Below are 24,811 nucleotides of genomic sequence, written 5' to 3'. Positions count from 1 at the left end.
GGATGCATTGTGTATGGGCCTGCGAGACCATCGCTGCTTAAAAATCTGCATCTAGGTTTGCTTCTCTCAACTGGCGCATACAGAACATCCCTCATGAACAGTCTATTATGTAGAAACAAATGAAGCAGAAGAGCAATGCTTACCTGTGCATACATACTGAAAAGAAGAGCCGTACCAAAACATCTTTGATACCCCATAGTTACTAAGTGCACATCCAGAGCACTGTTCAATAATAAACCACAATCAATCAGACCTTTGTTATTACGCTTTGAAGATGCATGTCATGAGCTAGGAATACTAGATGCCCTACCTGAAATTGCCCCAAGGCACGATCCATTGCCGCCATGGTACTGCCTTCCCATTACGTATGGGTTCACGCTAACACAGTTTTGCAAAAAGCAAGCACCGCATGAATATTTACTACAAGAATACTTGGCTTTGAAAGAAAAATATACAGGCTACATGGAATTTTACAAAGCTCGAAAACAACAATGCACGTTGCAAGTGTAGTAGTACAGGGGAAATGGGAAAAATAGTAAGATTGCCAAGTGATGTATCAATCTACTGCCGAATGTTATGCAGTATGTATGGCTCTGTACCCTGAGAACATCGAAAACAGTACAATCTTCACCGACTGCTTGAGCCTGCTCACAGCGCTACAGTCAAGAAATGCAGTTGAACCCTTAGTTGGCAGCGTCATACACAACATAGAAAATGTCACAACACAAGGTCATATGATAACATTCTGATGGGTCCCGAGCCAAGTCGGCATAGAGGGTAACGAGAGAGCCGACTCAGCAGCTGCACGAACTTGGAGTGGTGAAATGGTTTATGGGGTTTAACGTCCCAAAGTGACTATGAGGGACGCCGTATTGAAAAGCTCCGGAAATTTCGACCACCTGAGGTTCTTTAACGTGCACTGACATCGCACAATACACGGGCCTCTAGAATTTCGCCTACATCGAAAATTCGACCGCCGCGGCAGGGATTGAACTCGCGTCTTTCGGGTCAGAAGCTGAGTGCCATAACCACTGAGCCACTGCAGCGGCAGAGTGGTTAAATCAAAAATGTGAACATACTTTATAAAGACTGCATGAACTTGATACATAATAAATTCAAGAACAAATGGCAGAAAGAGTGGAATAATGAACTGAACAACAAACTGAACTTCATAACGCCCACTTTAGAGGAATGGAAGTCATGCAGACACCAGGAACATTTCACTGAAGTAATCTTATGTCGCCTTCGCTTGGGACACGCACACCTGACATATAACTACTTACTGACGAAACAAGACAAACATGTTTGTGAAATATGTGGAGACGAGCTCACACTAAACCATATTTTATTCACATGCTGAAAACTAGAAAAACTAAGAAAAGTATTTTGGTCAATTTCATAATGAATGCATTTCTTTTCACCTAGCGCTCCTCTTAAGTGATAATGCAATTGTTGACATGTCTCATGTTTTTAGCTTTCTAAGAGAAGCAGGCTTTCTACAGAAATTGTGACTTTTTACCCAGTGCTTTACTTGATTTACAATACACCTCAGCCACTTTCTCACTCAAGAAGGCTGAGATCTTTGATTGGTTAGGATCCTCGAGGTCCTTGCCCAGCCAAGGATGGTCACTGAGGTTACCTGACCCTCTTCAAAGCTTTTAGTAGTGGCCATTTTTTAAGATGTCTTTCCTTCACTAGGCAGTAAAAGTAAGTTTTAGGCCCTCTACACCACTGATCACTTTTCACATCTTTATAAAATTCTGCAGAAAACTTCTCCTATACCTAATGCTTGGCGCATGATGGCCTTAGCTGCCTGCGTGCCATTAAACCCAACACAACACATTAATTTAACTGCCACCTGCCATGGTGGGTAGGTAAACTCTTTTATTGCGCCCAAAAACAGGGGACCAGTCAAAGGACCGGTTGCGCTGACTTAGAGGAGGTCGGCGGGGATCCTTTGGGATGCCGCGGCCTCCACCGCGCGCTGGGTAAGCCAGCGTTGGTCTGCTGGCTTGGAAGTACACAGGAGAGACTCCCACGTCTCTGGGGTGTTTGCGTTGTCTCTGTTGTAATGTGGACAAGTCCACACCATGTGTATGAGTGTGGCCGGAGTTGAGCAGTGTTTACACATGGGGGCTATCTGTTCCGGAAAGATCCTGCTGTATAAGAGGGGGTGTGGGAAGCTGCCAGTTTGTAGTTTGCGCCATTGGACTACAGACTGCCATGGTGGGCAGTTTGCTTGCAATCTGGAGGGCAAGTTGTGATGACGCCAAAAGGTCACGTGACTTATGTGGCCCACCTGCCTCCTAGGTTGCTTCTCTGGGGATTTTTCGAGGATTTCTAGCGCACGGTCAGCAATGCAAACACCGGATTCTTGGCTACAGTGCCCCAACGCTGTTAGAACAGTTGCAGTCAAGTTGCTAACCTATTTTCGCACAGATGAGGGACCTTCAATGGAGGAAAAGGCATTGTGGCTAGAGTACAGTGTACTAGATTATTATAGCTATAGCGTGTCACAACTCAAAGCATTCACCGCATTAAGCAGATGCTCAAAGACAAAAGGAGAGTGGCTCTCATATGCTTTTTCTGCCAGTCGGCTCACTAGCAGCCTGACCTTCAACACCAATTGTTACAAAGATCACAAGCACATACTGGAAAGAAATGGGTGTAACACGTTGCTCATCTAAGGTTTCAAGTCCCAAGCTCTACTCCAATGCCAGTGGCTAGGAGAACCTATTCCTCCTCCTTACTGTGACTTTTAAGACTTGCCTGACTTTAGTTTTTGTGGCTGCGCAGGTGATGATTGTTGGGAAGCACTTCTTTGGGGCTGCAATGTTTGACGTATCACGCATGATGCATACATATACAAATAAATGGTGGATATTGGAAACATACTTTGTTTCTGTTGGCAAAAGATTATCAAATCCTCATACTTCCCTAGAACCCCGTTCTCGGCATATTTATAAAAGCAAAGTGAAAGTGCTGCAAAAAAAGGCATGCATTCTTGCAAACGCTAAGACTATATAGGCAATATCGCCTAAAATTTCTTGTGCTGGATTGTTGCATCAGTATGCTGGAGTGATTTTGAACACAACTCATTTATTGTACTCACCCGAGTATGTGTGTGCACTTTTAAACTTCTCAGAAGTTAAGAATTCAGTAATTATGTTTTGCTTAATAACTCTATTGGATGTTTACATTTCTGCAATGATTGAACAAGAAGCAACGAATGCTGAAGTTAGAACTTTTACCTAATGTTTTAATTAATTGTGCATTACAGGGTTAATAGCATTTTCTTCACCACTTCCAGGAGTCTTGCTGTTAAAATTAAATTTCGGGTGACATGCACATATGTGACACATTAGCTGTTTTAGTTTACAAGTTAGCAAAGGAGCTACTCACTGAGAACATAATAAGGTGTCGCAGTGCCTTGAAGTGCAGCAAAGTATGCAGCTTCGTACCTCTGTAAGTTGCTTAATACATATGAAAAAATGCAGTTCTACTTGGCTGATCTTTCTTTTAATCAGGTGCTTCCTGCAACCACTTTCAGCCGAAACTTTAGAGATGGACAAAACCCAAAAGCAAACAATAATTCACTACAATTACAGCCTTGCCAATTTTCATGGTAGAAACAACAACAAATGTAAAATGCCATAGGTGTCAACATGGGGCTTCAGGGATATGATCTAGAAAAAAGGGAACTTCGTCACGGGATGGTAGATGTTTTGATGGTGTAGCATCGGCGCCGGCCAGCCTAGCAGTGAGCCTCACTCGCTGGTTACTTCTGGACATTGGCGACAGTTTTGTCCTTGCAGCCTGTTGGTGTCATAGTGACAGCCACCATAGCCACAAAAGTTTTGAGCTCACCTCAGGGTGATGCAAGAAGGGCAGCACAGTTTGGCTTTTTAGAGAGGCACACAGCTATCAAGCATGCAAAAGGTGACTGGCACAGGCTAATTAATAAAAAAGGCTTGATAACCTATACAGTGTGAAGCTGCATGTTTTGCTGCTGTGGCATTAAAAAGAATTTGCAGACATAGACGACACACTCAAATTGTGTGTGGAATTCATTGAGACAGACATTGGTCACCTTTATAGTTTTTTATTAGGTATAAACTCATCACCTTTTGCTACCTTGTGCTCTCAGCACTACATTGTTATACTTGTCAGTGGACCAACTGGCACTCTGTAGTATGCTCACCTGTGAGCAGCATATCAATCTGAAGACAACTGGCTACCATTAAGTCTAGCTGGATGATTTCAAGGAAAATTGCCTGCAACTACTAGCAGCTTACACTGTACAGTATTTGCAGGTTACATGTCCACAATCTTTTCACAACTGAATTGCACTTTACAGCAACATGTCAGAGCACAGCAAGGAAACATTCAGTACACACAATAGCATTACCATCCCTAAATCGGCCCTGCAGCACTACTTTCACATCTGATGAATGTGTTTCAAGAGCTCATTAAGAACAGCTGAGATCAGCGTAAAAATGATCACAGGAAATTGCACATGTTATCAAGGGCAAATTATATGTGAATGGTACAAACTCTAGCACAAACATAAAAACACAAAGAAGACAGCCGGAGGGGCAGAAATACAACGGGGGGCTTGTTAAAGACCTTTGGAGATTGGACACCGAAGTGCCTAAGAGATAGTGAACCCCACAAATATTTAACTGCCCCGAGTTAAAATATTCTCACTGCACTCTTCGTGCCTGAATATAGTCTTTCTGCATTTCATTTGTCTCTGAAAGCACAAACGAGCCCTATTGCATTTAAAAATTTCAAAATAGAAGCGGATGAAAAAAAAAAATTCACTCCTCATTTGCCCAGCAATGACATTAATGAAAGGTAAAAACATTAAACGAAATGATTTTAGTACTTATACAGATGCTGAGGCATCGCCGAATCTCATACTGTGAAAAAATAAAATCTACAAGCTTGGCTTTCATTATATAATGTAGAAATGAAAGAATGTGAAAAAAAAAATGTAATTATGATCATTTCACTTAGTTCCTGAGCTATGCCTCTGACAACAATTACCGTTTCACAAAAACTAATTTTTCATACCTAATGACTATTTTTGACAATTCCTGCTGGGCAAAAAAGACTTGTCAGCATCAAATGTGGTAACACTAAAAACCCATAAAAGTGCTACTGGAAGTACGACAAATTAGACAACATGAATTGATGATTTGAAATGTTCTTTGCTGATCTCAAGAACAGAGGAAGCTAAGCTGAACATGTGCAAACAGAAATAACAGACTGCAGTGCAAGCATTACAAGAACCTTCAAAGGCATATACACCTCTACAACTTTTTCTGGCAATGGAGTGGAATCTACAGAGCCAAAACACACCCTCTCTTCCCATGTAGCAGAATATAGTCCCTGCTAGAAGCTATTAGTTTTTCCCTAAAACATAGCATATGGTCAATATTCATTATTTAAAGCTTATTTTGAACACAACTGACAACTTTGAATGTTGAAAGTCAAGGAAAAAATTGATTGCCCAACGATTGCGCTGCTCAGTAACACAATTTTTGAGCACAGCTGCTGTGGTACTTGAACCATAGGCAACCACAAAATGGTATGCATAGTGCCGAGCAGACATTGCTCTGGGTTTCAGCTACAGCAGCGCACAGAGCAGTCTCCCGCTGCTCAGCCTCTACTCGGGCGGTGCGTTTCGCAGTAGCTGCCACCGCTGCCACAGACTGAGCACCGCTGTTGAAGCACCAGCACTGCTCCTGCCTACCCTCATTATACCCTCCTCTTCCACTTTCCTCCTAACAGTCCTGCTTTGCCATCCTCCTCGAATTCCTCATTATCCTCACAATTTCATCCACCACTTTGCTCCTTGTTCGCTCTGCTGGTTACGCTGAAGACAATGCTCAATCCAGGAACATGCATCTAAGAGTTACATTCTAAGATGTTTTCTTTATTAGAACTAATTTGCTATGCACATCTAGTAACCAGAAGCTTCCACAGATGGCGCCAGCTGCCCCAGCGACGGTGTGAAGATACTTTAGAGAGAGAGGCGGCCATGCGCAATGGTGTGGCCAAACTATTTGACAGACTGACACAGTTACTGATGCTGTGGCCCTTGTAGCCTTCCCTTTATTGCCAAGAAAAGATGTCTCCAAGTATAGACGCCACTTTTGGTGAACTGAGAAATAGGAACATGCACATCTTGCATCACATCTCTAAACTAGCATTATACGATATTACAGCCACCTTGCTCACATAGATATCACAGCTGCATAGAAATGTGAGGTCCGCGCACTTAAGCGCACAAAACACAACTTGAAGCTGTACAGGAGAATCATATCAAGCACACCAATGCACCTATGCATGCAACTCAACAAATCATAAATACCCAAGCTCTCCATTTCACACAATGAAATAAATAAATAAATAAATAAATGAAAAAGTTGTGAATGTGCAGCCAGCTGCAGTAAAGAAGGGACCAGTTAGGAAACAAGAATGAATTCGGATGTTACTGCTGCACTCATGTTGAAAATGTATCATAGAACATTATCTGTCCAGAGCAAAGTTACCTATCTGGAACAAAAGAAAAGAGAGTTTTGCACACATACTCATGCAGTAATCATGTTATTATGCAGAGCTGCTTGTGCACTGAAAACAAGTTACGATGGAGTTGGTGCTTTCATTTGTTCATGCCACATTTTGTTTTCTAGACAGCAAGAAAAGTGTATGCAACAGGATTGCACTTAGCCCTGGCTTAGTAATTACCAATAATTTATTTACCAAAACTCATGCTGCAATGCATGAGGCTTAGCAAAGAATAAATCACAAGACTTTAGTCGCAAAGTTATATGCGCAATGTACGAGTGGGCTGGAAAAATCCTGCAAGGGCTATATGTTCCAGACACTGAAAATCTTATACTCAGCTAGACAGCAAGTAAAGCGCTACTTCTAAAACGTCCACGATGCTTTGTCGTGACAGTGCACCATGGAAACTATGGCTGTGGTCATGGTGCAGCCTCCTATGCTCAGATTCTTGGAAGCATTAACGCATGCTGAGACATCAGGCCTAGAAGATGACAGGAGTTTCGTTGGTAAAGCAATACATGCACAGTAAGGCAATACACAGTTTGCCTGAGTGGCAGAAGCATATAAATAAGAAAGGATTTGATCAGAGGAGCTAGGCTTCTGGCATGCTTCGAGGGACAACTCCACTGTGATCTCTGAAAAGAAAGGTGACAAAGGTGACAAATATTAGATCCAGGTGTCTGCAGTTCATGAAACAAGAAACAAACTGACTTTTCAGCTGCTCGCTGGGTAACATTTTTTTTAGTCGTACAACCCCATGACAATAATTGTAGCTTTGAGTAAGCACAGTGTAAGGGGAGAAACACAGCTATGCACTGTGCAGACAATCCCTTCACACAGTACCCACATGCACACCGATAACTTTGAAAAAAAAACATTGCACAAGCACTGCTTGCCTTTAGTGCTCAGCACTAAAGCACTTTTCATCATATTTTTCTTCAATGTCTACCTAGTTCCTGAACACGGCTATTCCGTTGCCTCCTGTGCGAACTTCCCATTATGAGCAAGTAAGCAAGGAAAATCTAAAAGCCAGTAGCAGCAAACACATAAGTAAAACTTTGTGTCGAACTTACTCTGCCACATATCAGGCCACATCTGATTTGGTTTATGGGGTTTAATGTCTCAAAGCAACTCAAGCTATAAGGGACGCCGTAGTGGAGGGCTCCAGATAATTTCAACCACCTGAGGTTCTTTAACGTGCACCGACATTGCACAGTACACGGGCCACTAGCATCTGACCTGCATCGAAATGTGACCGCCACAGCCGGGATCGAACCCGTGTCTTTCGGGTCAGCAGCCGAGCGCCATGACCACTGAGCCACCACAGCAGCTCGGACACATCTAGCAAGTGCACAAAGTGAAAAGTGCATTACCTATGATTGCTAGCTTGCATAAGTGGCAAAGACAGATTTCTATTGGTGATATCTGCTGTCCTACAAGTTCATTTTATCACAAAATGGATGACCCAGAAAGTAGAAAAGAATAGCATTCATACCATGCAGACCACAGTTTTGAACTCCTACACCATTATTTTTTTTCTCCTTATGGGATTTCCAGGCAGCCTCAAATGCTTGCACAACACCACTAAGTAGGGATCACACGTGAAAGTGGAGATGGATACATTCCTTACGTTTACATCAAGTTGCTGCCAATTGTTTAGTGGCGATTTTCAGCATCTTTTTTATTTTTCTCACTCTGGCACATTCAGTAGCTGCTGTGATGTCTGCTGCATGAGAAGCGCACCATCAGAGAACAATAGGTGGTGGTGATACTGTTGCTTTTGTAGGTGAACGAAATGCTAAAAACAACCTTCAGATGTCAGAGAAAGACCAGAAATCTCCCAGCCCTGTACACAAAAGAGCAGACTTCAAAGTGTCTCAAGGTACAGATACTTCCGAATCACAAGTCACAACTTTCTTGGCCAGAATGGAGCTTTTGAAGAACATATGTGCTGCCTTCAGTCTCTCTCTTACTACCATCTCTGTCCCTACCAGTTAGAATGAGGGGCTTATACGATCCCCCCTCAGTGATAATCGCCACTGCCCAGATGGAGACAAGTTCTCCTGTCAAAGCATCGGTCAGCAGAGTGAGGCTTCCCTCTTTCCCTTCATTCAACTTCGAGCTTTGAGAAAACCATTTTTCTGCTCTCTTGTTCTGTAAAGGTACGGATTGACTCACAAGTATTAACATTTTTGCAAGCAATTTTTATGAAATCCACATTCTAAGGATTGTTAGTGAGGAGGATCTATACTTGCCTGCGAGAAGACTTGGGACGTGAGGTCTTTGGACGAGCAGACTTTCTTCCTGACCTGTGCCGCCCAGGCATCTGAAGCCCATCAGGTGAGTAGCTCAAGTAAACGTGGGAGATGTCCAGATCAGATTTCTACAACCATGGGCAAAAAAAAAGGGTGATCATCCTTAAGTGAGAAAAAGCAACAGAGTGTTGCTAGAAATTCTACCTTCCAAAAGAGGGGAGACCACAGCTAAAGTTGTTTAAGGCTCAAAAAATGCCGAGAACGTGAAATCATAAGCTGATGCTGCCTCCTCACATTTTTCATAGCAACAGCAAAAATTAGCAGAAAAGATATCCCGTTTTAGGCTGGTTGGAGGTGGCACTGGCTAACACACCAATCCTCAGTGAAATGTGGTATCGGCAAAAATTCTACTGCTAAGAATTTGCATGAACCATAAAACACCCTTGCATCCAGCACAGTCTCCCAAGCCGGCCAGTGAAGCGATTCATGTTTCGTCACGAAGAGACATCCCTAGTGCACAATAAGCCACTGGCCAGCAACCAATGCCTCATCATGGACTCGAGTGACAAATCAAAAAACGCTTCGGTAGTTTTCGTTTCAATTTACACTAACAGTACATATATCTACAAATGTCCATAAAAGTAGAGGAAAGGAGTCACAAAGTTCAGCACACATTTATAAACCTCGTGCAGCACAAACAGAAGTGCACCTGTGCACGCTGTCGAACATTCCAGAAGAAAGGAGAACCTGCCTCCTATTACCAGCGGAGAGTGCTTTGTGCGCGTAAGCAATGCCCTCTCCACTTCGCTCACAAGCGGTACGTCCGGCCAGAGAAGAAACAACTCGCAACTTCTGGAAGATTCCTCCTCGCCTGAACAATGGTGACATGCACCCCGGCGGAACGGCGAGAGAGAGTTTGGACTGTAGACATTGTGTTTGCGCACGGCCTGCCTTGGGGAAAAGAACAGACACGGTGCGTCTATAAGAGGAGGCTGCTTGGCGCAGATGACCAGTTTGTGCAACAGAAATGCCGTTTTGGCTTCTTTGAAGAAAACGCTACTGCATGGCTCTCAGGCTCAGAACCACTGTTACCAAGACGGGGGGGGGAAATCCGACTGTGCGGCCTGCCCGTGGCCCCCCCTGCCGCCGGATACGGGCCGGTGTAGTTTCGGCTACTAGGCTTTGTTCCGGTGCAATGCCAGCGGTGGGGACGGGTTGTCCGGGGCCCATCCTCTTGGGAGCTGCAGCGACTCCCACGGCTGTGAGGGCCAGCCGAATCGTGAGGTCCGTTGTCTGTGCGGAGGCAGGCCTGGAGGCAGACCAGGTTGGACCCACGAAATCCGGTAGAAAAGAATGTCAAAAGTCAAACACCTCCGCTCACGGGAACGTGCACGGCTACTAATGCTAGGTTTCTGGCTTCGAAGAGGTCAGGTCCGCGCGGTAGCGTGCCGACGCACGGTTTCTGGCTACATAGAGGCCAGGTCCGCGCGGGGGTTCCGACAGCCCGAGCTCCTCGGAATCGATGTCCTCGGGGAAGCAGTCTCATTGCGGATCGCTTATGATGGGTGACATATTGCGGATGCCGAGGCTGACCCGGTCTTGGGGGCCACTGGGGACGCCGAGGTAGAGGGTGTGCAGTAGGACCAGTGCGAAAACCGTCGATGTGTGGAGTACCGGTGGAGTAGGCCCGGCTCATCTTACCCGATGCCCGATTCTTGGTTCGTGGCCCGGGCGCCCGGCCTTGAATACTCCCTCCTCAGTAGGCGTGGAGCAAGCAAGGGGAAGAAATAAGTGCATGGTGGTTGGAAGGTAGCACAGGTGGGTCCCCCAGGGTTACCGGGTTATGGTGCCGAGGGCCAAGCGCCGATAGGCTGACGACCTAGGCCTCTCTTGGCCGGACCACACCACACACACTTCCGGAGTCTGAAAAACCGCGAAACACAGTCGACGGCTAGTAACCGGCCGGTCCGATCCAACCCTTAAAATCGTGGAGGAGCAGGTGGCTGCGGACCCCAAGTTAGGAATTTTTTTTTCTTCCTTTCCTGTCTCCGAAGGTCGGAGCCAGTGGGTGGTCGTGCATCCCGTGGGGGAGCCGCACCATTGGAAAAGCTCGATGCCCTACCTGCCCTGGCCAGGCGGGCCAGAAATGGAGTCGATGTCAAACGAAGGATCAGAGCAAAATCTCGCTGTCCCCATTCCCATCCCAATTCCCATAACCCTTTCCCAATTCCAATTTCCCATACCCTATATCCCACCCCCTCCGCTACGTCCTAGGGGAGATCAGGGGAGTCTCCCCGGGCCCGTTCCCCCGGCGATGGGTCGCTTGTAGCATTTCCCCCCCTTTCTTTTATTTTTCCACCTACGGGTGGCAAAACGATGGATTGCCTTCGGGCCTTTTCATTTATTTTACGATTGGGTCAAGCCTGTTATACGTCAGTGGTGCAGGCAGGAGCTTATTGGTTTACATTCTTTTTATGGCAGCTCCACCATACTATATGTTACCAAGACGCAGAGGCTCTTTTTTTTTTTTTTATGCCTCACCATAATTTATGTTACCAAGACGACGGGCCAGCAAGAGAGCGCGTGCCAGTATCTGGGATGGCCACTTCTGTGACCCTCTGGTCAACGTATTGCTGCAGTGTCCAGTGAACAAGTTGTACTCCTTTTGTTCCTCTCACTCTTGTATTAGTGAATTGTTGAAGATATTTCTTTGTATTGTAGCCTCTTTAAAATTTAGTGCTTTGCATGTGTGTAGTGTAAATGCTCTGTGTCGTCTGTCTGCTATGTAAGCTTAGTTGTTTAGTGAGCCTTGGACTCTGACCCATTCTCTGCCTTGCGAACAGTGACAGCTGGGCACCAAATGACCAACCCCTTTCATCGCATGGTATTTGGGTTGTGGCTGAGCTTGCAATGTTAAATGGAAGACATCTCCCGTGAGACCGGAGCAACCACTTCTACACGCTCTAAGGGTGTCAAGTGACAGGACACCGTGTCCGACAGGTAGGAATGGGTTTGAAGCCTACCAGTGATATGTAACTTTCCTTGCCATTTTATTATTATAAATCTATCGTTTTGCTTTAATGTACAGATTTTCCTTGAAGTGCTACAATCTCTTAGTGCTTTTACTCTCTTTTGTTTATTCACTCAAAGGCAACTACCATCATCATCATCATAAACATAATCAACCACAACAATCCGACTATGCTCCGGCTTATGATGATGATGATGACATCTGTCTTCAAAACCGTAACACATCAATAATATTCAGCAGCAGGTACTCACCTCATGCAGTTTACCCACATCAGGAGAACTTTGTTTGCACATGTTGTTTCCTGTATAAGCAATACACTTCAGCTGCCACTCTCCTATGTCTTCATTCCACTGAACACACCTCTCCAGCAGTTCCTGCATCAATAAATAAGCATACCAGGAAGATACAACTCAGAGAGAAAGAAAACTAAAGAATGAACAATTTATCCGTTGTGTAAAAAACGGCAACAAAATATCTTTGCACTTCAAAAATTTATTCAGCATTTCCATTAAAAATCATTATGAACGCTTGTTTGCAATAAGATATACGCTTGCTGATACTCCATCATTTCTGAAAATCATTTTCTTGATGCATATCAGGCAGGTGCTGATATTTCTGAATGACAAAATCCCTCTAAAAAGTTGCACTGATGTATGAGACCAGTACGGTTTAAACAAAACCTGCAGACTCTGAAAACTTGTTGGCGACAAAGCATTTAAAGTGTGAAACAGCCCCACCTAACTAAGCAGCGCCTTGCTGCTGATCAAGAGGCTGAAAAGAAAACTGATGACTCATGCATGTGTAGTGGGGCCCCTCTAAGCAGATGCAAGCCAAGGCACAGGATATTAAACCTGTTCGTATCTTTTACACACATATATACTAGCTATAATGCAGATCACTAATTCTTATTTTCTAGAGTACAATACTGGCCCAAGAAAACATTTAGGTTAACTTCGGCATAGTCTTCATGCTGAGAGCTGCTAACAGCTGATAACGCACACTTTACAGAAGGTTCCTGTCTGCTGATCACAAAACTGAGGTTTGTTCTTTTGTAGTATGGACACTTTTCCCCTCTAACTACCTCAAGTCTTTGTCCCATAGGGTGGCACCTGTATTAGTATTCTCTTTTCGTGATTTCCCTCATCATCTGGGAAAACAAGTTGCTGATTATTACGTTATGTTGAAGGCATTGGAGAAGGTTGATTGGAGAGGTATGGGGGGAGGTCACTATCCTCAGTCAGCATGGTTAGGCTGATGATGATGACAATGCTGAAGTACTCCCTACATACAAAGCTAAGTCCTAAGCCTCATTTTCATGGTTTTTCTTTGTTCTGATTACTTGCCCAAGATAATTACATTCTTCCAATAACAGTGTTTCACTACATATGCTGATGTGTTGTCCACAGGAGCATCTACAGTCTGAAGGTGTTTGGCATGTTGCACAGAATACCCGCGCCAAGATGGGTTGGACACAACCACCCATGCCCGAAGCTATGTGTGATAGCAACCCCTACACCCTCTCTCCTCATTTCTCTATCCCTTAGACCACCTCTTAAACCACCTCTTGTTCCACTGTGGTCTTTTGGTGTCCACAGAAAGAGAGACAGCTACTGCACGTTTCCTCTATTTAGAAGCATTTCCCATTCTGCCTAACATCCATTTAACTATATATTAATCGAGCAAGTCCCAAACTTCCCACCAAACAGCTTTTGCAGCAACAGCTGCTAGTGACCCCAGATCTGTGATGCTGGAGTAGATGTCCAAATAGTTAACCAATTTGAGGGGTTAGGAGAGTGCAAACTTACGCACAACGAAAACGATGGCACGGGAAAGGAAATAATTGGTGCAACACAGCAGGGAATGGAGCGCTGCAATGAGAGTTAGAAGAGGCTTTGAGGGAAAGGGTTGAGGAACGTGGCAGGCTTGGCACAGCACAGCACAGAAGGAGGAAGCACCAACTGCATTACTGTGCAGTGAGGATGAGAGGGAATGCAGCGGCATAGCATGGAGTGTGAGCGTTCACAGCTACAATGCAATGCGGTAGGAGAGAATGAAACTCTGCACTTTGATACACACAGCACGGCATAATAGTTATCGCTTGGGTCTCGCATTATGCAGCATAGCGTGAAAACTCCTCAGTTTTTTGGTGGTCATATTAAGCTGGCTGCCTGCAAACTCATCAGCACAACTTTAGGTTGTTAGATCATTTCTCATGCATTACTTGAGAAACAGTCGAGCAAATACCGAATTTCATTCATGTCCGCTATGGCATCAGCCTTGCATAGTCAGTATTAAGTACAATAATTCAAAAGCTGCTATATTTACATGGTTCTACAGAACAGTGCTATAGAGCTATGGAAAGGAAAATGATAGGTGTAACATTAAGAGACACGAAGAGGGCAGAGTGGGGTCAGGGAACAAACATGGGTCGATGACATCCTAATCGAGATAAAGAAGAAATTGGCTTGGGCAGGCAAGAGAAGGCAAGCGTAGCAAGGAACGGCAGGAAGTTAGATGAGTGGGTGAGATTAAGTGGCTGCAGCTGGCACAGGACATGGTTAACTGAAGAGATATGGGAGCAGCCTTTTTTTTTTGCAGTGGTCTGCAGCGAGCATAGTCACGTTGGCGATGATGATGACAGAAGAATGAGAAACAACTGAAGATATGGCAGCAGCAAGCAGGTGGACATGCACACCTGGTACTCTGGTGGGATGAAGGCATCGATGAGGAGCATGTTGAGTCGCAGCTCGCGGCTCAGCTGACGCACATTCTCTAGCAACCCCTCGGCCTCCCGCTGGTGTTCCTGACGTAGATCTGCCATCTCAGCCTTGGCGCTCATCAACAGCGCCCAGACCTTCTTCAGCTTCCGCGTCTTGCCGGCTGCCTCTTCCTGCAGGGTGGAGTACCGCTCCTCCATGTCCAGCCGTTCAGCCTGGACAAGTAGGTTCCCACTTAAAGGCGATCATCCCATCACCCACACCACGGTAGCAACAATGAGAAAAGCAGTGCCAGAATAACGAGAGCACAGTGAAAGACACACAGCAACCACTCAATGTGTTTGTTTCTGCGCATTATGTGGCCCACTTTTACCACAGCAGGCCAACTCACCCAAAACCCTTCAGCAGTTTATTCAACTATAGTGATAATTCAGAATGCTTCGCAGAACTCAAAGAATACATACATACTTGCACAAACTGTCACCTAGTCAGGAGCTCATATTATTCATTTACTGGTACAAAAATTTGCAGGCTAACTCCATGCTATGCCTACATTGCCCTACTGCAGGAATGCATGTGCGCTGCACTGTGTTTTGTAGCCTGAGAACCCGTTCCTGCTCGCACTGCTCATTCATGGTAGAAGCCCTCTCCTTTTGCTTGTGCAGCCAATCGCATTCTCGCTGACTGGTCATGGTAATGGTAATACTAGTAATGGTGGAACCTTCTACCAATGCACAAGGCATCAGTTTAGTTCGTCCGCATGATGCGCACCACTGATTCAGCTGACCGTGATACATTCTCCAAGACAGTCGGCCAGTGTCATCTCTGAAGCTCCCTCCTTGAAAGCCAGGCAAAATATGTTTTTGATAGTACCATTCAAAGCTAACACTTAAAAAAAAAATTCTAAATTTCCTCCTTTGGTGACAATTGTTTTGCATGCAAAACAATGGAGCATCAGACAGGAACTAAGCTGCACTCTTCCCCAAGAGGCTGTGAGTTTCCATTCCCTCACTGACTGCTTTAAGGAAATGACAGTGCTGAGCTGAGAGTACCATGGACAAAAAACAGCACAAAAAATAAAAGGTCGTGAAAAGGAGACAAAACGTGCGCATTCCACGTCTCCCTTTCAGAGTCCTGTTATTTCGTGCCATTTCTTCTTTGTGAAGCCATGTACTATAACTGGCCCAAACTGCCACACTTTTGAAGGTATTGTCCAGCAGCTGGCCTAACCCACCTCTTTCTGTTCCAAGGCTTCTCTGAGAGCGGCTTCCTTCCGCTTCCGCTCTTCGAGCTCCCGTGCACTCTCTTCCAGGAGTCGCTCCTGCTCTTCGGCCTTCTGAAGGAGGTTCTCGCCGCCAACAATTATCTTCTTCTCCAGAGCATGCAGCTTTTGCATCAAACCTTCGTGCTCCTCCCTAAAAGTGACACAAAACAGATTTAAATGAAAAAAACTCTAGGGATTCACAGAACTTTGAACGCTAAGCAAAACATTTCTGCTTCTGTGCAAGCACAAAAATGCAAATATCTGAATACAACCTCTGGTCATGATCCTTGGAATTCTACTTGTATGGTGGGCCTTTATGTATACTGAGTACTCACTAGTATTACCAAATACATCGGTAAGTTGTGCTCTAAATTTTACAAATAAGTTTAAGGCATAATTGCATATTAACGCCATCATCAACTCTACAAATGCATTGCTTAAAAAGCTTTTTCGAGAACTGCCACACTCTGTTTGTTCTTACTGAGCTCCAAAGCGATATAAGCTTTCATAATCAGCCCCGCCGCGGTGGCTCAGTGGTTAGGGCGCTCGACTACTGATCCGGAGTTCCCGGGTTCGAACCCGACCGCGGCGGCTGCGTTTTTATGGAGGAAAAACGCTAAGGCGCCCGTGTGCTGTGCGATGTCAGTGCACGTTAAAGATCCCCAGGTGGTCTAAATTATGCCGGAGCCCTCCACTACGGCACCTATTCTTCCTTTCTTCTTTCACTCCCTCCTTTATCCCTTCCCTTATGGCGCGGTTCAGGTGTCCAAAGATATATGAGACAGATACTGCGCCATTTCCTTTCCCCAAAAAACCAATTATTATTATTATTATTCATAATCAATATTGCTATAATACTTCACAGGTGAGTTCAAAATTTTATCAGGGGCCTAAGTATTGTGCCCATCATGCAGCAAACAACAGTCAGAAAACATTGGAACAAAATGACATTTTTCCGTGAAACATGCCCCAGAAGCAGAACGGCACGCAAGTGCAGAGCAAAAAAGACATAGAGAATACAAGAAACAAGAACAGAAAGGCACAAAAATGAATGGCATCAAGGCAGTGACCACAAACCTTGCCGTATTCAGTTGTTGTTCTCTCATCTCAAGTTCACTGGCCAGACGGTCACGCTCTTCTTGAGCCATGTCTTTCTGCTCCGACAGGGTTTTTCGGTCAGCTATAATCTGTGCTTGTATCTCACGCATCTTCTCCTCTGAAATGGCTGCAAGAACAAACGTCTCCTCTTGGCACACGCAAAGGCAAATGTTTTGAACATGCTGTTTCAATGCAAACTGTTCCCGGAAGCATGCAGACTCACAGCATGCAGCGAGTACCGTTATGAGAAAAACATACACAACGAGAGGTTTGCATGATGGTATACTCTATGTAGTCTGTCTCCCTGCTACAGAAATAAGTTAAGCATAAATTTAATCCAGTAGTTTACATGGTCTGATTTATCAGTATGAGAGGAATGATTACAAGTGACTTTGCAAAAAAGTCAGACGGTGTATATAATTAATTCTAGACAGAACCAAAGGACCAGAAAAGTGTGTTCAGCAAGTAACACCAGCTTGACATAACTTTGAGAAGACGCCATATTCTGGGTTTGCTGAAATGCTATTACTCTCAAATGATTAATCAAAGCCTAGCAAAAAGAAAATCGTTAAAATGCGCGCATACATTACTCTCTCCATTAGTGGAAGAAGCACCTTGGCATTATCTTATTTTCATTTGAATACTGTAGTCCACTACAAAGAGCTCTATTTTGCATGCAAGTCCACCATCACGAAAGTAATCTGCACACCATATTCCATGGAAGTTTTTCACTGCCCTCAAGTAACTGAGAAATATGCACTGAAAGTCTGGACCTTCATTAGCTGTCACATGTCAGTGGAGCATTTCACAGTGATCACCTAGAACCCATAAAGGTACATCACAATTCCTTCTATTTGCAAAGAAACACTTTTAAGTACAAAAATTAATATATGCTTTATAGACCTTTCTTGCGTTTCCGTTTGTCCTTTTTATCACTGCTGTCATCACCGCCACTAGCCTCTTCACTGCTGTCATCTTCTGGCGTTGAATCATCAGCTCCTAAAATAGTAATCAATCATAAACAAGGTAAGTTATGACTCTATGGAATTTTCACTCTGCTACATCACTAACAACAAGGGTTGAAATTCTCAGCACCCAGTCTGACAAATGCAAACTGTTGGGTCATCTTGCCATCTACGTACAGTATTGTCCCTGGAAGCTACTTAAACATAGTGGACTGTAAGAAGCCTTCTGTGCACATTTACTGTGTGCTTGATGGCATGAAATAAACAAAAATAATTTAACTTAACTGTACGATGCTGCCACATGGCCAAAATATCCTAGTAATTACCAATTCAAATGTGTAATTAATTTTTAATTTATGTAAAGCTTACATAAACAGGAGTCAGTTGAACAACAGAAGCTGTGAACTATTGCTGAGTGCACATTTATACATAAAAAAAGAAACAAGGCACCTTCTTGCAGCTGTTTTCTGAGGTCCTCAATTTCCTTCTGAAACTGACGAAGCAATGCATCCTTTGGATCTTCGTTGATGCGGGCCTTATTCTTTATGTTTTTGGCTCGGTTGGCATACCGCAGTGCACTGATTGTTTCATCGTAGTTGTAGTCAGCAGGGCCAATGTTGGTGCACTGGAAATAACATGTCGAAAGATCAAACAAATGCTTGAAGAGAGTTGCACTTAGGTTTCCTGGCACTACTGTGAGAGCAAGTTCTTGCAGCATCTATGTGCGTGCTATAAGAGCATGAACTTCAGTTAAAGTTCTGGTTCGGGCTAGTTGGTTCATGTTGAACTCGTAGGAACAGTGCAAAAAAGAGATGACGAAAAGAAACGCTTCCAGACAAGATGGGCACTGTCTTGTCTGTAAACGTTTCTTCTTGTTGTTTACGTGTTCTTTGCACTGTTTCTAAACATTTTAATATACCGCTAGAGTAAAGGGACACAATTTTCAATGAGTATGGTCAACACCAGCAACACCTGGATTTCTTGGATGCCCGTGCTACTGACTAAATGTGCCTGAGCACAAGTGATTCATTTTCCCAACTAGACACAGATGCATCCAATGGTAAGTCAACAATGTAGCAAACAATGCTAATCTGTTCAGCCTTAATCTCTAAATTTGAATGGGTGTATGCTATCTCCTAGTCAGTGACACTGAAAAGAAGTCATTTTGATCCATGTACTACTTATCTCCACTGTACCTTGAGACCGCAAATATACTGCAGCTACTGCCAATGCAATGTGCCCACTGCACTTTCAAAAATTCTTGTAATTTAGCCTCAGGTTGAAACTATGCTCTCTGCTATCCAAATCGAAAGTCAAAGCTCCTTACGTAAACTCATGATGAAAAAATAGCGTGAAGGGAACATGAAGGACAGACAGGACAACGCAGACAAGCACTAACTCGCAATTGAGGTTCATTGCTGAATGTATGCAATTTATACATGGCACACTGAAAAACATAAAACAAGCAGGCTGCCCTCAGAAGCCGTAATTGAAGGTTAAAAAGCAACGCAAGGACCAAGTGTTACTAATCGCTACGGGAAGGAAGAAATTAGCGTAAAGAAACTTTTATCATTGCAAAGCGGAGACTAAGAAATGATATTCACAATCCGTGTTCCCTTCGCACTATTTTTCATCACGAACGTGCACCAACTCGCCCAACTTTCGGTTTCCCTATGTAAGCATCTAAAGAATACAGCTGTTTCATTTTCAGCTCTGTGCGAGCAATATGTTTAGCAAGACCTAGTAAACTCCTAATATAAGCAGTAAGCAAAAATTAACTTGCCATGAGAGTCTTAGAATTCCCACCAAGTGAGTCTTGCAGCAGGCGGGTCAGCTTTGAGTTCCGATAGGGCACATGTGTGCTTTTGCCATCAACTAGTGCAGAAATAACATTGCCAAGCGTAGACAGAGACAAGTTGATTTTGGATGCTTCTCGCAGTCTCTGGCCTGAAGAGCCTGTTTTGCTCTGGCGCTCAGAGCCCTGGAAAAGCAAGAACAAGAACACATGCATATTTTCAATTAACTTTTGTTCTAAATGAGACGGTAATAGGATCTGGCATAGTAAAATGAATAAAATGCATGCAGTTTCACAACATGAACTTTGAATGTGGTATAAGCCGGTATACATCATATACAGGCTACTTGTGTATTAGGTAACAATTTTATTGACTGATACATTTTTTTAATGGACAGTCATTGACTAAGCTAACCGGATGCGGGTTAGCGGAAAAAAATCTATGTTTGCTTTACCCTGCTGGCTAATCAGCTGGTGTTAGTTCCAACGGGTGCAGAACACATCTCCTCAAACATCTATCACCTTTGTTGACCAGCTTTGCCTGACCGCACAACAATAAATTCTTTAGCGTGAATCCGCATCTTGTGCACTATCGCCCATAACTGTGCTTACCAGGTGTGTCAGGAAAATCCACCACTACCTTCTAGAAATTGTTGTTTTTTTCAGATAAACAGAGGCTTTTTGCAGCATAGTAATAGCAGTGTTGGCGGCCATTACAAAACAGGAGAATCATGTTGACTAGTAAGTGATCAACTAAATTATTATATTTAACATTTTAACTATAGCAGAATGCAACTTAAGAAAACAGCAGTTGGTAATATTGGCCACGGTCCACAGCTTCCTGTATTGCTCTGCTGGCCAGTTACCACAGTGAACAAAATCAGATTTGTCAAGTTTGACTGTATCAAACAAGCCAGAGGTATCATAATTCTTAAGCCTATAATTTTGTCTCGTGCTTAACTTTTTGCTTTATAACAAGAAAAACTTTTACAACCTATTTTTGTCATGGAGGAATTCTGTTCGGCGGTCCTGAATGTGGGCAGAGCTTCATTGTATTCTTAAGTTGTATCCAACTATACCACCGATAGATGTCTGATTGCAATAATAGATTTGTGGCTGACCGATGGTAGTAGCCACACCGAGTTTTGTAATTTTAAAAACGGATTACCCTCGCTGCTGTGGCTCAACAAATTTGGGCCATTTCTCACACCATTCGAAAACCATGCTCCCACGGAGAGCTCAAAGGGACATCCATAAAATTGTATATCACTCTGTGTTGCCTGTACCATGTGACATTCTCTGCCCCTCCCGCTGAAGTAGCAAAGTGGCAAGGAACAGGAAGGACCGCAGCGCGGGTGGACCAGATAATGTAATGTGGTACATGCAACATAGAGTAACGCAATTTGATGGACGTCGATTTGCGCTCTCCGCAGAAGCGCGGATTTCGAATGGCGCGAGAAATGGTTTAAATTTGTAAGACTGGGTTCAGTGAATGAAGCTCCTTCTCAGCACTCAGGCGTCAGTCATGGACACACCATGCCTGCTTGAGTAAACCTATATTCTTTCTTTTGCTATGATATGATCATATGGCCTATCTTAAATAGAACTACAATAACACTTTGCATGCAAGTGTACAAGTAAGCTCATGACCACTGGGTGACAGAGACAAATCCAAGCCAACTCTGAAACTTACAGCCAGGTCTACAAGATGAAGCTTGCCCACACGCACATGGTGCCTGCCATCAAGGCCTCGTTCGCTGCATTCCACTGTGATGGTGAACATGGCATGGGAGCGGGAACTGTGCGCATTCATGTTGGTTGCCCCAACTGCCCCTGAGAATGGGAAAGGGCGTACATAATGCAGTCAGCACCATGTGTAGTAACACTAATATGAGTTCATCCTTTGTGTGGACAAGGGTAACTTCACAGCAACCTGTTTTTAGTATCTTAGTATTTAATGAACATCTGCTCTTCATAACAAGTCGCATACCTTTAAAAGACGAATATGCAGGGCAGGTTCAGCTGGCTAGAAGAAATAATCACTTTTCATCCTTACCGCGTACTCCTAGTACCACGTGCACATTACAACCTTTCCTAAAAGGGTGATAAAATAATAATTATTGCGAGCTTACGGTTCTTGTTTCCAAGAGTCATAATTCGATCCAATTCATCTGCTGTCTTAACAACACAACTTGAAAGTCCTTTGACATAAACGCCAATGTCTGGCCTCTCCTTAACCTGAAAAGGGCAAAGCATTGAATCAAGTATTGGGGAAGCATATGCATGAAGCCTGAAGCATGTTTATCATGCCGTAACAAAAAAGCCTTTGTTCTGTCTGAGCAGCTTACCTCAAGCCTGGCATTTTGGTCCTTTGCTAAAAGGTCCCTGGCCTCTTCATTGTAAATCTCTAGGTATGAAGCTCTCACTAGAAACCTAAAGAGAATAAACCACTTATTAGACGACCACACACGAAATAAACAAAATAAACACCTCACTTTTTGTCATCTTCAGCTTTGGCGATGTGGCCAAAGATGTGTGCAAACGAGTTAGGAATGATCCCCTTCAGTTCTGGAACTGAGCGATCCCCCACCATTGTGTACGTCTTGCCTGTCCCGGTCTGCCCATAAGCAAAAATGGTGCCTGCAAATAGAACCAACTGCATAAATACTAGCGAAAGAAAGTTAGTTCACTGACTTAGACAAAAAGACTGAGCTCTTATGGGCCATTTTCACGAGTGACAAAGAAAGCCTAAAGTACCTCAAGTTAGTGCATCTGAAAATACTACCACCAGTAAAGCAATAAATAAGCAAAATGACAAAATTATACAAAGCATAGCAAACAGTTGTTTTTGCACAACCAGCAGCATAAACAGAGTGGCAAGGATCAGACCAGGTGAAAAATAGCAGTACCTCCCCGAGATGGCAGTGGCGTAAGAAAAGTGGTCTATATGTCCTCATTTGACATCCACAAGTTTGAGTGAAGTGGGTGACGCTTGGGTATGCATCGTCGGAGCTGGCTGTAAAGCGTAGGCGGGGACAGGACCCTTGCCCAGCCGTCTTCGAGAACCAGCTTTGTTATAATGCGCTTTGGAATTCCAGAGCACATGCTCCAAGTCATGTGGCTCATCTCTCTTCGTCCTTTTCTTCACCCATTAATGGCAAAGTCAGCGGCAAAAAGGTGGCGCTGCTACAAGGCAATGGTTTTCTGGTCTGAATCCCACAGAGTAAAATTAACTGCAAAAGTTACGATAGCCATCAAATCCATCAAATTCGTTACATTCCCAACAGCAGTTATGCTGATAGAAGACATGTGTCGCATATTGATTTTTCATACACGCTTTCTGATTAGTTAAGAAAGCATGGACAGCACTGTACTATGGGGGGGTAGGGGGTGGGGATGTTTTTGATAATGGCAATCTCACATCACTTTTGAACACAACAGTGACCAACTGCTACAAAGTGCAATGCAGTTAGTGGAAGCCAGAAACAGGCAGTTATGTGAAACTAGCGACCTGGCCCTTGTAAATGCTACACAAATTACTTGGAATGCTCAGCCACATCAATGGTCACGTATACGTACCTAGCCAAAATTCTCTTATATACTATACATATAGCTCTCTTGAGAATCCCCTGTCTCTTGACTAGAAGGGTATAGCTTCAAGTCATCGAGACCTTCTGCAGAACCCGCAACATTCTGCATATGCTACCATCTTTGCACGGTAATCTAATGTTGCCGACATTACATTGAGTTTAAAGCCGTCGCTCAATAACAATAGGTGTAGCTCTATAAAACGAAGCCATAGAAGTGCCTGGTTACGTACTAGGTGCTTTCCAAATTTTTGGCAGAATCGCCTTACCAAACTTTGCTGGCTGCACACACTCCATAATTTCTAGCTGTATGGTTACATTTTTAAGCTTAATCAATAAATAAAACTTTGTAATGATTTTGTAACGTCATTTTAAAACAAAAGAAAAGGATCTTGGGGTACTTGAACTGGGTCGCACGTACCATCATGCACCCGCAGACTTAACACGAACGCCCGAGCGCTGGGCACTGGGTCCGAGACCGTCTGAGCAGTTTGAGCACGGTTTCGGACCAAGGGAAGCCCGGAAAGCGCTCGCGCATTCCCGTTGTATGCGGGCGCGCGCCGGTACGCGATACAACAGCTTTTCCCCCCCGACAGGCTGATGTAGCTTACCGTTGTAGCCTTCTAGGACATTTTCGACGATCGGTCTGGCCGCCTGGTTGTACACCTCTACCTGCTTGGAATTTGTGTCGAAGACGGTGTCAAACGTAAACATTTTCGGTGGTACGTCTCCCTGGGCCCCATTTGGGTTGGTAACCAAGACTGTCCCTTGAACAGTGTCAACCTGCGATGCGCGCATGTAACTCAGCACAAGGAGAACACACACCTTACATTATAGCCTTTAAGCAACAGGCAGGACTTACTGCCACAATATCCTGACATCCTGCAGCTTGCTCCTTTTCACTGAGGGGACGGCATCGGACCACGACGCGAATATTCTCCGCGTCGGTCGACATCATGCGCGCACTGCAAGATCAAAACAAGAAAAAAAAAAAGCTTTCACTTGGGTTGCGAAGCTTGTCCAAACGACGGTTCCCAAGCTCAGCTACACGACAATATTTACCAATACAACAATCATTAAAATGTGTACCAGCGTCATAAAACACCGATCGAGCTCTTCTGTGCCAAATGAGGCGGTACTATTCCAACACTCACAAACAATCTAAATGTTTTAATGACTGCAACAGCGTGATCCACACTGAGACATAACAACCAGTCTTCACCTTAGAAGTGAATGTATCACCGTATCACGGCCCACAGGTAGAGCTTCTCGATTACGTGCTTTGGTTTCCAAGACCTATTCAAAAGCGAAACAAAAACGCAGCAGGATGGGAGCACAGTGTGGGGGCATGATAGCAGCGCGGTAGCGCCCCCAGCTAAACAAAAAGTTGCGCAGCATAGTTGTTACCGTAAAAGTCAATTCTTTTAGTGATTTAATTACCGTTGTTTTTAAGCTGTTAATAGATACGCATCATATCTCATTACTTTCGATCATTCGAACTGAAGCTTTGTTTCCGTCGATCC

The 24,811-nt window shown here is 44.1% G+C and overlaps 1 protein-coding gene across 4 annotated transcripts; it reads right to left on the bottom strand.

Moving 5' to 3' along the window:
• Positions 1–2,215: 2,215 nt before the first annotated feature.
• Klp64D (kinesin-like protein 64D) lies at positions 2,216–24,644 on the bottom strand. Of its 4 annotated transcripts, none has more exons than XR_013313825.1 (17): positions 24,511–24,644; positions 24,151–24,253; positions 23,900–24,071; positions 22,197–22,341; positions 22,050–22,134; positions 21,834–21,939; positions 21,395–21,534; positions 19,690–19,887; positions 18,357–18,531; positions 17,845–17,940; positions 16,921–17,068; positions 15,814–15,994; positions 14,558–14,794; positions 12,114–12,236; positions 8,832–8,959; positions 5,967–7,211; positions 2,216–5,872 (listed from the first exon to the last, which is right to left on the bottom strand). XR_013313825.1 is itself a non-coding variant. In XM_077662491.1 (16 exons), exons 2-16 carry the CDS (start codon positions 24,244–24,246, stop codon positions 7,169–7,171), a joined length of 2,073 nt encoding a protein of 690 aa, XP_077518617.1. In that variant the 5' UTR covers positions 24,247–24,253; positions 24,511–24,630; the 3' UTR covers positions 3,506–7,168. The 4 variants fall into 4 exon arrangements, 2 of the variants coding, with proteins under 2 accessions (XP_077518617.1, XP_077518616.1); XR_013313826.1 differs by having other exon boundaries at positions 4,088–4,290; positions 4,478–7,211; XM_077662491.1 differs by having other exon boundaries at positions 3,506–7,211; positions 24,511–24,630.
• Positions 24,645–24,811: the final 167 nt, after the last annotated feature.

This window comes from Amblyomma americanum, chromosome 4, assembly GCF_052857255.1.
Source record: "Amblyomma americanum isolate KBUSLIRL-KWMA chromosome 4, ASM5285725v1, whole genome shotgun sequence".
Lineage (NCBI taxonomy): Eukaryota > Metazoa > Arthropoda > Arachnida > Ixodida > Ixodidae > Amblyomma > Amblyomma americanum.
This window is presented reverse-complemented; position numbering and strand designations above follow the sequence as displayed.